The 18702-nt window shown below is 36.2% G+C and overlaps 1 protein-coding gene across 4 annotated transcripts in view; it reads right to left on the bottom strand.

Moving 5' to 3' along the window:
* Positions 1-13975: 13975 nt before the first annotated feature.
* MPDZ (multiple PDZ domain crumbs cell polarity complex component) overlaps positions 13976-18702 on the bottom strand; it is a 175541-nt gene continuing 170814 nt past the window's right edge. For all 4 annotated transcript variants that reach the window (XM_025359744.1, XM_025359745.1, XM_025359746.1 and 1 more), the window contains 3 exons: positions 18232-18344; positions 17220-17343; positions 13976-15392 (listed from right to left, as the gene is read on the bottom strand). In XM_025359744.1, the coding sequence (XP_025215529.1) occupies positions 15246-15392; positions 17220-17343; positions 18232-18344 (384 nt within the window). In that variant the 3' untranslated portion in view covers positions 13976-15245. The remainder of the gene's footprint in view (positions 15393-17219; positions 17344-18231; positions 18345-18702) is intronic.

Below are 18702 nucleotides of genomic sequence, written 5' to 3'. Positions count from 1 at the left end.
ATATTAGCTCATTTGACATAAAACTTTCTGAAGGATAAGGGATTTGAGGCCGGCCTTAAAGAGTGAATAAGCCAGGAACATGTTGAGGAAAAGGTCATCCCAGAAAAAGGTAAGTTTAAATAAAAACATGAGGCCAGTATATGCCAATCATGTTTGGAAAATGGCAACATGAGCGAAGGAGCTAGAGCTTCATTAGAACCAAAAGGGGAATTAGACTGGAACATTAGAAGCTAAGTTGTAGGTGCCTCTAGTACTAAGTAAAGTGTGGACTTGTTTTTCTATGCAGTGGGGTGCCTAAGACACATTTGAGCCAGGAGCGGCATGATTAAACGACTGGTTCAAGTGAGTTTTGTCAGTGATACATGGAGCCCAAAGGAAATAAAAACCACATATTTGGAAGTAAAATCAGGATGCATAAAGGACCCGTACTTTAAATTTCTAAAGCATCTGAACATGGCCAACAGTTTTCTTCAAAATCTCCACAAGTGTTTTGCTCATCACCCTGCTCTAATGAAGCCTAGCTTTCCTCAAACACTAGCATCTAGCATCCCACACACTAGTTTTTCGATGTAACTTCATTTTATCAGAATACGTTAGTAGTGCTTAATTGTTTCATTCAACTATAAAATTTTAACCCATGTTGGGAGTTAAATATTTAGGAGTGATAGAACCTATCTTATAAAGCACCGAAGAGGTGTGGCCAGTGAAACAGGAGGGACCCATCAGGAAAGAGAGGCAGCTTGGTCAGTGGAAAGCACAGGGCGCCATGGCAAACTGCCTGCCAAATCCAGACAAAGACTTTGCAAGCAGGAGGGGAAACTCAGATAAATCCCAAGTGCATTTCACTCAAAGCGTGGGCAGACGACAGTGACAAATGCAGGACAGGCAGACCACACTTGAAAATGTAAAGCATGTAGGCCAGGCATGGTGGCTCACACCTGTAATCCCAGCACTTTGTGAGGCCGAGGCAGGTGGATCACTTAAGGTCAGGAGTTCGAGACCAGCCTGGCCAACATGGTGAAACCTGGTCTTTACTAAAAATACAAAAGTGAGCTGGGTATGGTGGTACACACCTGTAATCCCAGCTACTCGGGAGGAGAATCGCTTGAAACTGGGAGGCAGAGGTTACGGTGAGCTCAGATTGTGCCACTGAACTCGAACCTGGGTGACAGAGTGAGACTCCATCTCAAAAAAAAAAAAAAAAAAAGAAAGAAAAGAAAAGAAAGAAAAAGTAAAAAGAAACTGTAAGGCATACAGTGTGCAGTAATTGGGCACTAGGTGAGACTTGGTGTTTTGGATATGGAAGGGAGGAAAAATATCTTTTCCTTCTGTCCTTGTGTGTTCTCAGCTGGGGTCCCTGTAACAAAAGGCAAATAAACAAAGAAATGCCTACACATTTATTTAATATAAGCTCTGTGTGACACAACAACTAGATTTGATTATAGTAGGTCTGACGAACAAGAGGAGAGTTACAGGAAACTGTGATAGGACATAAAGCGGGTATGAGCTAAGATTAGTAAACTGGGGGAAACTTAGCAAGGCCTGTTCATTTAGATTCCTCTTGGTGATGCTCTGTCTTTGGAAATAAGGATTCTCATTTCCTCCAGATAAAAGGAGAAAACCTTTCACATGAGGGTCCTATATGACCTGCTTCAGAGGAAAGTCAGAAAGTCTTCCCCACACCTGCTGTTTCTCAAATGCTTTCAGCTTAAAATATTCAATATGCCAAGGTGCCATATATAGGGTAGCATGTCCTGAACACCATCAGACGGATGTGCCAGCCCTGAAGAGGGAACCCAAAAAGCATGAAGATGACAATCAAGGCAATCAAGGACAAGGACAAGAAAAATAAAAAATCTAAGTAAAAGAGATGTGAAACATGAAAGAAGTGCCTCTTTGTTTGATTCAAGGTAAGCCTGGTAGTCAAGACCACCATGCTGACCTGCAGATTGCATGGTGAGAGTAAACTCTTTCCCTTCTTGACCCTGCTCAGGGCACACACTGAGAAACAGGGCTTGCCCTCTGACAGTGACCACATAACACTGCCTTGGGGAGAGGGGAACTACTGAACTCTCTTCACAGTTTAGAGGAGGAAGATTCTCTCCTTAATAAAACAGTCTGGATCTAGAGAGCCTAACGGTTAGCAAAAACAGTGGTAAAATGGATTCTAAGTTCTCTCCTCAACCACTATACACTCCATCCCCAATTACTGCCAAATAAATGTCTCCACTTGGGAGTCGGAGACATCTTCTGTATAAGGATTTAAATACCTACATGTGGGAAACAGAAGCACCATGGTTCTTGCTGCCCTGGCTCTTACAGAACTTTCCAACTGGTAATGAAATGTTTCTCCTCTCACTGCAGCTCCTGTGTCAGAAAATTTCTCTCCATGTCACCAAAGCCATCCAAGTCCTCCGATGCCCCCACTCCTGCTGGGGGACTTACAGGTCACTAGTCCTGTGAGATGGCAGGTTACCCACAGGCAATGGGGTGGGAAAGAGGCACAGTCAGGACACTATGGGTCAATTGCAAAGGAGATGGCAACTGGGGATTATCATTCGAGGACAATTTGGCACTCAGTCCTCTCCCCAAGACTCCTTGGTCCTAACAATGGAGGATTGATTCTTCTCCTCCTTCCCACTTGAAGGTTCCCATGTTCTCACTCCTTCCATTCGTTCTCCCTCGCCAGCCCTATTATGATATAGTTTTGAGGAGTAACAACACTAAGGCACCCCCACTTTTTTTCCTAACGTTTTTGCCAGCAGCTATTTTGAGACTTTGCTTAGGTTTCAGTGTGGGCTGGGGAGGTGGGGGAAAAATGGCCCTTTGATAAAGGGAGAGAAAGACAGAGAATATACATGGAAAATAAACATATTTGTACTTCAAAAAGGATATTTTTTGCTTGCTATTATCTACTTATATGCTGAATCCAGGTAATGGGATGACTTGTCAAGAAAAGGGGTCAGAGTTAGTGATGAACTGTATTTCCTAGGGGACTATTGTGTGCTTCTGTCCATGACAGGTGAGAAGTATATAAAGTTTCTGGGTCATTGAGCAGTCCTGGGTCAGCCTAACACGCCTGGCAGGCAGAAGTGGTCATTACTGTTTGAAGACAGAGGAAAGGAATGGAGCAGTACAAAATGTGAAAGAAAAAGTGCTGAGGAATGAGCCAGGAGGGGGAGGGAAGGTAACTTTAAATCCATTTTTTGAATGTGAAAAATTAGGACAAAACAGAAGTAAAAAGATTTTTAAGGTTAATGGACAAAACAACTAACATTTTGTCAATGAAATGAATGTTTAGACTACTTTAGTTATATTTTTTGGTTGCCAGACTGTGCTTCTTTGAATATGCTGTACTTATAATTGTGTTACATATAAATTATGGTGTAATCAATGATCATGCCTTTATGAAAACTAGCCTTAGATTTCAACTTTACAATATAAATGGAATATGTATGAAGGATTTGGAAAGGGCCCAGAAGAAAGCAGAAGCAATTGAGAAGTTGATGAGTAAGCCACGGGTAGAAAGGGCTTCATCATCAGGGAAGTCACGTTCAGCTATGGAAGATGGAAGACTAGGGCATGGGGAAAACAGACTTCTTAGAACTCTCCACCCGCTTACCTCTCATAGGCTTTGGCTTCTTCTTTTGTCAAGGAAGGGTTGAAAACGTGAAGTTTAGATAACATTTGGGAAATTCTGAGAATGCCTGTGGTGCTTCAGTCTCTCTAGTAAAACAACGGGTTGGAATTTAAGGCTTCCCCTTCCCCTGGTTCTTCCATCAAGTTGCCTCTTCCTACTTACCTTTGCCTTACTTTCTCAGCTTAGCCTCAGGCCATGGGCTTTCTGTCTACTCATCTTAACTGAGGTAACTAATGCTGTGATTCTTCTTGAGTAAATGCCATCACTGCCGCTTGCTCCTTATTTTTATCCAATGCAAAGACTACATCCTTTCATTTCAAAGAATTTAGCTTTTATCTATTTCTACAAAAGATGCAAGGAATCATTCTACAGTCCTGAGCAAGAGTGAAGATAATCACATAAAGAACATGGGAACTGCAAGGGAACTGCTACGACAGTGTGAATAACATACAAATACCTTTGGTACAGGGAGAGAGTAGTTTGGCGGAGGGGGAGAAGGAGAAATAGGGGAAGATACTACCAAGGATGTCCCTATAGCCACTGGGATTGTAATCAATTATCTGTTTCTAGAAAACAATCTGTCTACAGTGTTCATGCAGGATACAGGTAAAAAAAAAATTCTCAAACCAAAGAGCACCCTGGTTATCAACTCAGAAATAAAATTCATTGTTGTCCTATGTGTTGTTTTTGGTTTATACTTATTTTGATTATACTTCAAGTCAAATCTATACTAGAGAAATATTTGGATATTGGGCCAACTTAATAATTTAATTCAGAAAACCCATTTCATCTGGAGTATCTAAAATTTGGCATTACTTCACATCTCCATCTCTAGCCATCTGTTATGATGTCTCTCAAGGGACTTTAAGATGGCTCATAAAGGACAGAGGAAATATTCTTTCTCCTTGCATGACACTAAATGGTACCACTGGACTAAACTATGTTGATTATCACTAATATTACCTAAGGAAAAAGTCAAGTAGATAAACAAAGTCTAAGTACTAATTTATATGAAGAGTTTTTGTTTGTCCAATAAATGCTGCACCCAGTTTGTAAAGTGGGTTTGATTAAATAAGATACACATCATATAATATTTTCTTTTTTATAACACAGACTATCTTGAGATTAGTTATGATTGATGGAGAAGAATTCACATTCTAGAAAGGTTGAGATCATATTGCTTGCATCCACTTAGATACCATGCACTCTCATGGATACCAGTCACCGGATCAGAGTTTTGGTAATGTCTGCAGAAAGCAACAGCAGTTGCTTCATACACTGGAGACCTTGAACATTTTTTTTCCCCTGCCTTCCTTAGTGTGTGAAAAATATCCGTAACTTACCACCATTCTCTGTCCCATTTTCCCAAACCCAAAAATTAAAAAAAAAAAAAAATCAGAAAGAAATGATAGAAGATGCAAACTAGCATTGGCCCGCATTTGCATTCTTCTTGGTTTCTCTTTTTAATTGTCCAAGTCCGTCCCAAAATGATTCTTTCATTTACTTATAATTATTAACTCATATTTGTTTAGCAGACAGTTATGAAGCTTAGTCAATGTATGCAATATGTAAGATTTTACAAATTCTGGCTTTTTTCAAAATTAGAATTATAAAATTGCCCCTGCTCTTTTGTTTTCCACTAAACTCTGAAGACGTCCACATTTAACTTTCACATCGGATGGCAGAAATCTCATCAGAATAGACTGGAGGCTAATGATCTTCCCCTTTCCTTTCAACAAACTTTTCTTCTTATTTCCCTGCCTTCTTCCTTCCTTCCTTCATCCCTGCTTCCCACTTCTGAGCAAAACTCTGGTATTAACATTGTTTCCAGGATAGTAACAGAGTTCATAATGTAAATACAACAATACACTGGAACTATCTGTTACAAAATGGATATGTCCAAGACACAATGATGATAACAATGGCAGAAAGTTTAAGCTAGGGGTGGGTAAGGGCTTGTTCTTTAATGGATCTATTTTGATTTAAAAAAAAATATATATATATATACACATATATATATTTGCAAAATTTAAAATTATATGCCACCTCATATTTTTAGGAAATTGTGGGATATATGTTATTCATTAACAACGTAACATATCACCAGAAAGGTTTCATTTCCAGGGCTACATAACAGGAAGTAGAATGCATGTTTAGACAGTATCTTGTCAATATGGTAACTTTTAACCTAAATGTGTAGTTAAGCTAATATACAATAACAATGATCAATGTTTATATAGCACTTTAAAGACTTTCACATCCTTTATATATTGTGACTTTCAAAACCCTGGGAAGGAAGATATTATCCTCATGAATAAATAGATTTAGAGAAACAAAATTTCAAACTGGGGACTCTAATCCTATTTTTCCCCTTCAAAATTTTTTGAGCAACCAGAGTTTCTAATCTGTCTAATATTCAGAATTCCTATATGTAAAGTTCTGTTAACTTTTTCCAGTAACTTTCCTTTTTCATTTGAAAGTTGAAACATAGATAAGCCTCCTATGTATCATGGGAAGTACAGCACATCAAAAAATATGGTCCATGGTTCATAAAGGAAAAGTTACCAATGATTTTCACACTTCAGAACTTCCCATCACAATTTTGACATGGACACATATATCTTAGCATAGCAAATGATAACTTCCACACAGGTGGCTCCGCACATATATTCTTTTGGATCTCAATTCCTTAATGTTTCAAAGTGATTCTTGGCCCTTCACTGTCTTCCAATATTTGGAATGTATGATTTTTAAAATAAATATTCATAAAACACTTTACTAGCAAGTGGAGATCGAGACTGGTTTAGAAACTTAACTCATCCAGTGTGCAAACCTAAAAATTAGGCTTATGTGTACCAGTTGTCTGCTGTCCAGTTCAGAGAGGCACCACCCTTGCATGACACCCAAAGGAAAGCATGCTACAGTATCTTAAATAGAAGCTCTATTTTCCCAGCCCTAACCCAAATCTTAAACAGTATGAACTTTCAGAGCCAGGTCTTTGTAGAGCATGAGGCTTATTTTATGGTCACATGTGATCATCCCTTGGCAGAAGTCCTCTTTAGAAGCAAATTTCCTTTACTTGACTGCTTAAAATAATGTAAAAACTTAACCATTAGAGGTATATACAATTTCCACCTTACATTTCTCCAATTTATTTAGTATCAACCATTTGAGAAATAATAACTAATATGAAGGAAAACAAGCATTTTGCCAACAGTATGATCTCACCAACTTCCTTCTAGAATGCTGTTTAGTCTACCAAGCTAAGTTCTTCTTTGTCCCTCCTTTTGAAGAGGAATTGTACATAAAAAGGGAATTAAAGTGGAATCTACTTATCCTAATTAACACAGATGACTGGAGAGGAGGGATTATATGAGTGATGGATATTTTGCATTTTCCCATTATCTTGTAAACTATATACTTGGCTTATTATACAAGCGCTGGGGCTTTAATTGATAAAACCTCTCACTAGGTTTAAATATCTCCCATCCAAAACATCTCTTATTTAAAATGTTAAGGAGTGGAACATTGACTTCACCAATCAATGAGACCTTGCAGTTCTCAATTCTCCTAGAATCATTTTTGTTTTTAGCTTCCTTTTCTGGCAGAAATTATGAGGAAATCTCTAGGATAAGAAAGTAGGAAGGCACTTTATAAGATTATTTTGAAGGTTGGGATACAAATTCATAGTAGTGTTAGTACACTCTTTGAGATGGCCCCCACAATTCCACTATATGTATCACCACAGCTCTTAAGTTACACTGACTTTTGTAATCCTAACAATATTTCTAGCATTTATCAGGTGCTATCATAAGCAACCACCTCATCTCATTTGATACTAAGAGTGCTGTGAGGAAAGATGTTATTATTCCCATTTTGCCAACAAAGCAGGCAGAGGCTCACAGAAGTCAGCTGCCTGCTAACCAGGAGCCCAGCCAGGTTATGAAGTCAGGGCCCTGAGCTCTGGCGGCCCAGGCCCTTCACATTACATTTCAGAGAAATCTGGCGTTCCTTCCATATACGACATTTATCAGCTATGATTTACATTAAATGCAAGAGCAAGACAGGTAAAGTGAAGGATAAAACATTGATAACTTTGTTATATGAATAACTGTAATGTACAGAAAGGAAAAGCTTTAGAAAAAATTAACTACTGTAAACCAAAAAAATGAAATTCTAAGGTCCCCCAAACATCTGAATGGACTCCTCCTCTCAGCCAAGAGCCTTCCAGAGTTAACCTGAATAATGAGTTCAGGCCATGATGAGAAGGGGGAGCCAGACATGCCTTATTATACCCTCCTCCCTTTTGGAATTACTGATAGAACACAGTAGGTCTGATAAGAAACATTTACAATCTATTCTCTCTGAAGCTTGCTACCTAGAAACTTCATCTTTAAGAGAAAACCCTGGCCTACACAACCCCTTATCATAACCTAGACATGCCTTTCTGTTAATAACTCTTTCTACCAGTGTCTAATGACAAAATCTTTGAATTTGCCTATGGACTTAGAAGCTCCAGCTTCCAGTTGTCCCACCTTTCCAGACCAAACCAACATACATCTTACATGTATTCATTTATATGTCATGTCTCCCTAAAATGTATAAAACCAAACTGTATCTTGACCCTGTTGGGCACATGTTCTCAGGGTCTCCTGAGGGCTATGTCATGAGCCATGGTCACTCATATTTGGCTCAGAATAAATCTCAAATATTTTACAGAGGTTGACTCTTTTCATCAACACCGCTGAACAGAAGCAATAATAAGCAGACACTTACAAATAAATGTGGCTTACAACGATTACAAATGTAAATTTTAAATGTGAAACTTTTCTCACAGTACTTTGGGAGGCAAAGGCAGGTGGACTGCTTGAGCCCAGGAGGAGTTCGAGACCAGCCTGGACAAATGGTGAAACCCTGTCTCTGCCAAAAAAAAAAAAAAAAAAAAAAAAAAGCAAAAGTTAGCCTGGTATGGTGGCTTGCACCTGTAGTCCTAGTTAGCTACTCGGGAGGCTGAGGTGCGAGAACTGCATGGGAAGTGGAGGTTGCAGTGAGCCATGATTGCACCACTGCACTTCAGCCTGAGTGAGAATGCGAGACCCTGTCTCAAAAACAAAAACAAATATACATTTTCTTTATTAACGCTAGGATTAAACAGTAAAAGATAAGGAAACTACATGCTCTTTAGGCTAAAAATAAACCACTTGTTCTTAAAAATTAACTAGCATCCTTTATTATAAACACCTGACACCCGCTCTCCTATTTTGATGAAAACTCTGCCTGAAAAGTAATCATAGTTTACTGGTCCTTTATTTTAAAAAAATGGACGTAATAAATACATGTGTAATTATAAGAAATATAATAGGAATGTGTAACAAATATTAGAAATAGGATTTTAAAAATCATTCTGAAGCTAACAGCAGTAGTTGCTGGTTGTACTTTTAATTGCATATGTATCCAAATGCAACAAAATGAAGTTCACGGGAATACATTCCCTAAGTGAAGAGAACTCACAGAAAGGTTTTTAAAGCTCAGTCACGTTACTGAAATATCTGTAGCAAAATATCTATATTTTTAACTAAAGCAAAATATTTTCTAGAGAAGTTACTTCTTAAAGAATTGAACAAGTTTATAAATATCTCAGCAATGATTAACCAATCCAATTTATACCTAAAGAAAACAAATCAACTTATTTAGAATTCCACTAGCAAATTATTCTCTTTAATTCATGTGCAGCATGTGTAAATATAAACTTACACTTAAGTACTTCCTTGCTAGTTTGAGAACAATCTTTTTCTAATGGGAATGACAGACATATATTTTGATATTCACAGAAAGAACAAATCCAACAGTAATAATAACTTGTTTTAAAAATAAGTATTCAATTGTTTCATTTAACTTATAGAATTGTATTTCTTTCCACTAAAAAATAAGTATGTTAGGCTTTCTGTGGATTGTGTTGCCTTACTCAAACTTTTCTGGAGCCAGTGAATGAACATATTTCATACTCAGTTGAGAGATTTTTATCAGTACACTTAAAGGCAGCAGGGTGCATAATTAGGTATGCCTGCCATCTGCATAGCCCTCCAGGTGCAAAAGGCATTAGCTTTATTTAATATTACCACAACATTAATTTTACTCCATTAATTTATGTCATTTGTCCTTCATTTCAAACTCAGATTGCCAAAACTAAAGCATTGGGCACGATGACCCAATTCTGATTTTAGTGAAAGTCTCATAAACAAAATCTTAAGCAACCTCCCTAGCTAAGAATATACTTAAGAACAGGAATTGACTGGCTAGCTTTCACATCTTAAAAAAAGGAGTCCTATAAATAAAATGTTCTTGATTTTAGTATTAATATTTTAGAGTTTTTTCCAGAGAGGAAGAACATCATAAGATCATGATTTTAAGTGGCAATGACAAGGCACTAGGAAATACTGAATCACATCATTAGAAAGGTATGAAAATACCATTCAGTTCCTTTAAGCCCAGAAAAGAGTTTCCATGGAGTTTCTGACACTATTCTCACATTGGTGATTCTCCCTTTCTAACAGAAAGCAGGGTGCAGACCTACAGTTTTGACTCTTGGTGGACAACAGTATCTTGGTAAAATTTTGTTCCTTTGCTTTATGAACTTTTGCTTAGAGTTATTATGGCAAATGACACTGGTTTTCCATTGAAAGTAATGAGATACTATTTCTTTTGAGCAAATTTAACTTAAAAAAAATCAGTTTCCTTTAAAGAAAAATGTTTAGTAATTCATAGTACAGTTATACAAAAATATGGGAAACATCACGAAGGTTGTATATAAAACTGAAACTTTGGAAAGTTTTGTGTAAGTTGCTTTGCATCCAACTTCCAAAGAACAAGACATGATTACACAAAAATTAAAATTGAAGGTTATTTAAAGAAAGTACTGAACTTATATGACTCTATGTCTTATAAGTACAACTGCGCCAATCATTTCTTAAAAGCTTATTCTGTGCAAGGTATTAGTACTTCACATGCAGTTATCTCATTTAATTTTCCAAAACAAGATAAATCTTTAAAGTTTTGCTGAATGGAATAAAGTACATTTAGGTGAATGAAGTTCAGTGTAGTGGAACCGTGAATGCTAAATATTTTAAGATAGACTCAGGTCAAAAATTGTAATTTCCAGTACATCAATAAGAAAATACGTAAGAAGAAAAATTATGTTTTCCAAGGATAACTGTGTGTGTTTCTGTAAATATGGATGTAAAGAGGAGGAGGGTGGGGGGAGAAAGGATCACAAAATACTCAACACTTGACATAACTTTCCAAAAAGTGTCTAAAGTTAAGTGAACAAGTTGAAGTTTCCTCCTAGAAGCAGCCTAAGGCAGTCTTTTGATGGTGCTATCCTTTTGGAAATTTCATATAACTTCAGGGAGACAGTTCTGAGATCCTTAACATACATTTGCCTCCTGCTTGACAGAATGCCTTTTAAGGGCCTATTATTGAACTTTCAGTACTTGGCTGACAATAAAAATTCTTACACAGATAATATCATTTTTTTTTTCTAAATTACATTGAAATGAATATGGAATACTTGTATTTTGAGGAAAAGGAAATTTCAATGCCAAGCATAAAAAAATCACCTTAAGAACATTTGCTTTCCCGTGTTCATGCTCTTAGTTAGAACTTTTCTTGACACCAACTTTTGCCTCTTAAGGTATTGGAGGCCAATCCTGCCTTACAAATAACTCTCTTTAGAAAAGCACAAAGTTAAACATGAATTCCTAGTAGTCAAAGTTGAGAAACATCTTTGTGCAAATCAAATGCATTCCAGAATATCTGTCACTGACATGAAACAACACACCAGGGCCGCTGAAAGCAAGTGATGATAGTTTTGACATTCCCACACCTAGACAAAAAATAAATAATAAATAAATAAATAAAAGCCTATTTATTACTTGTCTCCCTGAACACATCTTTTCAACCTCTCTATTTACTCTGGGATCTCAAGAGGGGCACCAAATCATTGTATGGCATTCTCAGACAATCAAGTAGCTGACCAAATCTAAGACAGTTTAGTATTGTATATCTCAGAGCAGGGAAGAGCTCCCTTTGCTTCTTCATATCTATCAGAATCTGCTTTGTCAAGATTCATAAAATGGAAAAAAACCCCCTCTTCTCCTGTGTCTAATCTTTCACAAATTTTAATGTTTTTATGCTTCTAACTCCATCACTGTCCTATCAATTCTGATTTGCTACATTACCTTGCTATTCCTGCTGCTAATATATATGTGTGTGTGTGTGTATATATGTGTGTGTATATATATATATGAAATACTTTATTACTGTTATTATTATCCTTTTGGAGTGGTATGAAGAATACCAGAAATCTGTGATATTTCCAGTTTGATTTAATCAAATATAATTATATTTATGGAACCTATTATGGGCAATCCACTGTTTTGGGTGGTACGTTGGCACTAACATTGTAATATTCAAGTCTTTACTTAAACTCTTTGTTCAAGCACTTTCTTCTTTCACCACAGACAACTACTGTATTTCCAGAAAGAAATAATATAGCAAGCCTAAGGCTTCGTTACTTATCCCCAGTACTTATGAATCTATATTTTTTCCTCTCAAACTTTACTTTCCTTCCTCCCTCCCTCCTTCCAGTTTCTCTTTAATGTGCTTTGTCTTTGTTAATTAATAGCTACTCATAGAGTTTCTCCTGTTAGCCAGACATAATGACAGTAGCTCAGCACACATAAACTTTTTTTTTTTGAGACAAGGTTTTATTCCCATCGCCCACTGGAGTACAATGGTGTGATCTTGGCTCACTGCAACTGCTGCCTCTCAGGCTCAAGTGATTCTCCTGCCTCAGCCTTCCGAGTAGCTGTCTGGTTAATTATTTTATTTTATTTTTGTACTTTTTGTAGCGATGGGGTTTTACCATGTTGCTCAGGCTGGTCTCAAAATCCTGAGCTCAAGGATCAGCTCACCTCGGCCTCTTGAAGTGCTGGAATTGCAGGTATGAGCCACCACGTGCAACCAACATTTAAGATACTCTATCAGTTTCCCAGTGCTTAAACAAACTGTGGCTTAAAAAAACAGAAATTTATTTTCTCACAGTATGGAGGCCAGAAGCCTGAAATCAAGGTGCCAATAAGGCCAACTTCCTTGTGAAGGCCCTAAGGAAAAAACATGCCTTGTCTCTTCCAGCTTTTGAGGGTCCCCTAGGTATTCCTTAGCTTGTTTGTCTGTTTGGTTTTATTTTGCCTCCATCTTCATGGGGCCTTCTTCCCTATGTCTGTGCCTTCACAATGCCTACTTAAATGGAAACCACAGTCATAGGATAGAGCACATCCTAAACCAGCATGAACTTAACTCACTACATCTGCAAAGACCCCATTTCCAAAGGTCACGTTCTGAGGTTTCAGATGGACATGAATCATGAGGAGACACTATTTAACCTGGGCTGTTCTTGTTGGGAGCACTTAGACATATTATGAAACTTGAAGGGGTTGGTTGGCTTTCTCCCATACAGTCTGGTAGGGAGCATCCTCTATAAAAATTACTTGCTAGCTCAAACTCAGATGGGAGGTTAGTTCATGTTCCAGCAGCCTACCATGAAATAATGGCATCTTTCATTATGGAGAGCCACTAAATGATGGCTAAGAAGGTAGATGTGTCACTGGGATACTAAAATGAGTTTTGTTACATTGGGCACCTAAATTTACAATGATTGGTTAACAACTTTTGAGTTGTTGCAGTATGTAGTTTCTTCTATTTATTTTGTGTAAGAATCACTGAATTCTCATATTTTAGAACTAAGTAGAACCTTTGTGATAAAATAATCTATCATTTTGCAGATAAGATGAATGAGAGGGAAATGCATGTTTGTTAGCTAATTTGGTACAAAACTAGTAGAGCAAATTTCCCCTCATTCCTTGCTCAGTGTTCAAGTTGGACTTGTCATGTTTATTAATGCAAATAATTTTGATTATGATTTTGTCCATCTGAATACACTTGAATAGTTCTTGACTACACTGAAGAGCGACTTACAATATTACTGCATTAACAGCATCTGAGAAAAACATATACAGGCAGGATACTTCTCTTTCTACAATGTCATCTTCCTCTAATCTATGAGGAGTCCATGAATCTTTAGTGCTAGAAAAAATTGTGGAGGTAAAAAATATTAAGCTTTCCATAATGATGTTGTCCAAAGTTCCTTTAGCTGTAACTATGGACACCATATGTGCAGTTAGACATGATAAAAACCAATTTTAAGTTGTAAATCTTGAACAGTATATAACAAAGCTTTTCCACAGTAAAAAGAACAAAAAAAATGCTTGCTGCTTCTTTATTTGTGCACCACTGAAAATTCTTATTTATTCACTTTAATTCTGCATTTACACAAAAATGCTGTAATAAAATATCTGTACACTACTTCTGTTACAAATATAGATAATATTTAAAGTGACTTTATATATTCTAATGTAGGAGTTTCACGCTCTAAAATGGGAATGAACACATGATAATTCCTCACCAGTTGTCTCAATAAACAGCTCCATCTGTTTCCCTTAGTCTTAAACTATTGTATTATAAGATGTTAATATAAGGCAATGAAATGAAGTTATGTTAATCGCCTTAATTTTTCTATCAATTTACTAATGGCAAACAACCAAAATAATTACTAACACATTGTTTTCTATCATTAAGATTAATATGAATTGAAAACCAATTGCACAGCACACTAACACATTTTTAATGTTGCATCAGTTCTTAAAACCAGCACTAAAGATTCTGGGACCCTTCTATGTTCCTCTATAGCAGCATAGTTGCTTTCTAGAAAAACCATAGTCAACATGGGGTGGCATTATCATTTACTTATAGCAACATGAAAATATTTTATAAAAGGTCAAAAATAAAAATGAAAATTGAGATGTGCATTAAATATAATTTCTTTATAAAATTTAGGGACATTGCTTCATATATTTGCTATTTACTCAATTATAGAAACCAATTTTAGCATGAAAAATACATATGCATGTAAGAGGTGGGGAGATGCAATGTTTTTATTATACTGTGTTGAAAATTTTAAAATACTGACAGTATTTTTGAAGATTTTCAATAGAAAACTTTTTTTTCCTTTTTTTAGTTTGGGGTGGGGAGAGGAGGTAGATTGCCAAATTGAGGCATTTTTTTAAAACTCCCCAAGACTTTCTTCTTTATTTTATATTTTCATTTTTCATCCTAATTTACTGAATCCATTTTTTTTTGGTTAGCTTTAGAATTATCTTTCTTTATACTAACCAGATTAGCATGTAATAATTCTTGCCCATGTGACTACAAAACATTAGATATCTTCACAAATAAAAACCAGATTCACCTACACAAATATTCCTTCTCTTTGACTTTAAGTTCACAAAATGCAAGAAGAAAAGAAAAATGATGTGAGGTTGTCAGTAAGGAAAGCATTTCTATATGAGAAAAACACACTTAAGTGTTATTTCCCCCCTATAGTTTTGAAGACCCGCTGAACACGGCATAAAAGAAGTCAGGACCAGTCCATTCTCCTCACAGTAGGAGGTGAGCTAGGGGTGGGGTTGGCTCAATTCTGGCAGCCAATTCAAGACAGAACCATCAAAGTGACAGTGCCTTTTGTCCGTTTAAGGATGGCAACAGCTTCTTCATGGGTGACTCCTTCTAGACTCTGCCCATTGACAGCAATGATCTGATCGCCCCTTTTCAGACGTCCATCTTCAGAGGCTGCTCCCTGCAAATTATAAGGTAGACTTGTTTATTTCTCAAAAAATGCTGCCTTGCAGCTCACAACAGAAAAAGATCTCAACAGGAATGTAAATTGCTCTGCATGTACACACACATTGCTCCCAGTGCTCCATGGGTGCTCTAAGCCATTAAGCAATGATGAACATAGACAAAGAAGGTCTTTCTCCTAAATGGTTTTAGCATTGAGATACCAATTTGAGAGAGAATTTAGCAGTCAACAGATTAGTTGGATGGGTTTTTGGCTGTTCAGCACAGCAGTTGGTGGGAACACAAATTAATAAAGAATATTTGGGAATTTGCCTAGTAGGAATGATTCAATAGAATCCAGGATTTTCTATCCTGTAAAGAAGACCTACAGAAAGAAGGTAAATGATTAGGTAGGAACAAAAATAGTTTTACAGGACAATGGCTTGAGGGATGACAAAATCCAAAGGTCTGAAAAGCACAAAGCCACCTGAACGTTCACTACGGCAGGATAAGGCATAAGTTCTAAATTTAAAACCCACTGCTATTTCTAATTCTTTTTGTGGTTTTGAAAAAACTATGCAAGCTGTCTTAGTTCTTACTTCCCAAGGGTAGAGAGATTCTTCATATTCCTTATGGACCCTAAATGATTAAGATTAAATACAGACATTGTTGTTTGAAAAAGAATAAAGCATGCTTATAGAAGACAATTATACAATTAAATATAAAATTAAAGATATGGAAAAGTTAATGAGGAATCCATAATGATGAAATTCTTAAAATATGTTCTAACTAGCATGCCTTAAATAAATTGTTCCTAGGCTGAGGAAAAGGACTGTGGACTCTTCTATTCACTAGCAAATGCTGTTTGTATTTTTGGACATACCAATAGCTTTTTAAAAAATCTTATAAATTAAGCCTATAGCTAGCTTGTTGTAGGTAACAGCACTTTAAATTGGCTTAAAAAAAAAAAAAAACCTTTTCCAAAATAATAAAATAAAACATCCATAAGGGACCATACCACTAATCCAAAGGCCCTGTATCAAATTTTTAAACAGGTTTGACTAAGTTTTGTTTCTTTTTACACTGTAAAATTTTGAGATTCTAAATTTTTCCCTGCAGGAATCTTGTCCAATTTTGTAGCTCCTGAAAAATGACTTAACATATTAACAATAATTATATGGGTTTAAATTATTTTAATAGGTTTACCAGTATTGCAATATCTTTACTCTTATTCTAAACCTTCTTAAGATAGAATAGGTATAATTATAACTAGACAATCTTGTTAATTGAATCCCTTGATTGCAAATCACTGACTTATCATAGATGATAGGGTTGCTGGATACTCCCTAAATTTTTTTCAGTAGTTATTTTTGTTTTAGTCAATGAAATTAAACTTATAAAATAAATGCTTATTAATTTTCATGTGTACTTTATGTACTTCTCTATAACTATTTTATATTTCACAACAACAGAAAAATGCAAACAGAAATATCAGTGCTCTATAGCATACACATTTAAAATGTTCCATTTTCAAAAGACAATCACGTGCAATTTGTGTTCAAAGAAAAAAAAATAGGCTTTACTAACCAAAGTTCATTAATATTTTTATGTATATTGTTAAGAGTTTCCATGGAGTTTCAGTTTGAACCTATTTTCCTTTAAATATAATGAAACCTCAAATTGGACAAAAATATTTAATGACCTGTTCCTGTAGGGAGTTTTGAAAAGAAATGATCAACTGTTAACCATTTGGCATTACCTCAGGCCATAAACTAATAAGCCAGCTGCTGACCACTATTAATGAATGTTTAGGGGAAAAGAGGGTGGTTAAAATTTGCAAGCTTACCTTTGCAAACACTGTTTTAACATAAATGGGTAAGTCTCCATGAGGGCTGCCATATCCTCCAACTATACTGAAGCCTAAGCCATCTGGTCCTCGCTCTAGTGTAATAGACTTACATTGAGGAGGTCTACGGTGAAGGAAAGGAAAAACAAGATTTAAATTAAAAAAACCCTATATCTATATATATGTTATGAATTATCTGACATCCACCTAGAGCTAGCATAATTCTCTTTGTCACTGACAAGGAGTATATTATGGGTATTTTTGAGATGCTTAAATTGTCAGTGCACGCTGTGCTCGGTATTTTAAATTTACATAATCTAATGAAATCCTACTTAACACCCTAATTCTATTACTCATTTACAGTTCCCTTAAACTAACATATTCATGGCATGTTCTCGTTGTACAGAGGAGCTCATTCTTTTTCCAGTTTATTTAAAGTGAGAGGGCTAAAGTTCAGGGGACAATAATAGAATAAGTCGTAAACATCAGTACACCCAAGCTCAGAGAGAAAAATCATTTATAAGCAATGGAAAACCTGCATCAAATTATTTAAATTTTCTAATGTGCCTCTCTCTGTTTTCCAATGCTTTTTTATCCAATTGTTGTTACTTAATACCGTGAATTTTTTCAATCCAAAGTATAATATGTTAAATGAATAGGCAGTGCTGGAAATTTTAAAATGATAGATTTGACTTGCTCCATATTACATGAAGTGGTAACATCAAGATTAAAATATCCTCCGCCCCAAAATCAGAGCTGAAACCATGGGAAGGGTAGTAGCATGCATATCTATCTAGCTAGTTATCTATTTCTCTACTTATCTTTGATCAGCTAAATCCATGCCATAATTATTTAAGTTTAGAAGCACCTGATATGTGTAATTCATAATTCATATATCCTATCATTTTACCTGTACATAATTCCTAGAAACACGGGACAGAGAATGCAACTGTCAGGAAGACTTGATTCATAAGTAAAAAATGATAACACTAATCATCATGTATGAACGCACCCTAAATCATCCTGAAATATACTGCTTGACGTCAGCCCAGTGAAAGAAAGACTGGAACTTGCAGGCTCCTGCTGATGACCTGTGACCACACTCACATCTCCTCCAGCAACCACCTGCACACAGGAAAAGGATAAACAGAAAAAACACATGTTCCTGGGGCTAAGGAAAGTAATTTTTCTTCAAAAAGAGCACTTGGATTAAAATGTACATTTTATTGTCCATTTAATCATTTCTGTTAACATAAAATACAACCAAAGAGAATGAAATTTCACAAGGTCCAGAGGCCTCTTAACTGTCCTGACAGTAAACACATTCTTCTAATTCTATTCTACAAAGTTTTTTTGACGTTTTTAAAATGTGGTCTCATATGTAATTATTTTTTAAAGATCTTTGGAATACAAGCCACTTGCTAGCACTACTTAAAACTCCAGCAAATAATCATGTACTGCTAAGGCCTGGATTTTTTTCCCC

Source organism: Theropithecus gelada, chromosome 15 (assembly GCF_003255815.1).
Source record: "Theropithecus gelada isolate Dixy chromosome 15, Tgel_1.0, whole genome shotgun sequence".
In the NCBI taxonomy this organism is placed as follows: domain Eukaryota; kingdom Metazoa; phylum Chordata; class Mammalia; order Primates; family Cercopithecidae; genus Theropithecus; species Theropithecus gelada.
This window is presented reverse-complemented; position numbering and strand designations above follow the sequence as displayed.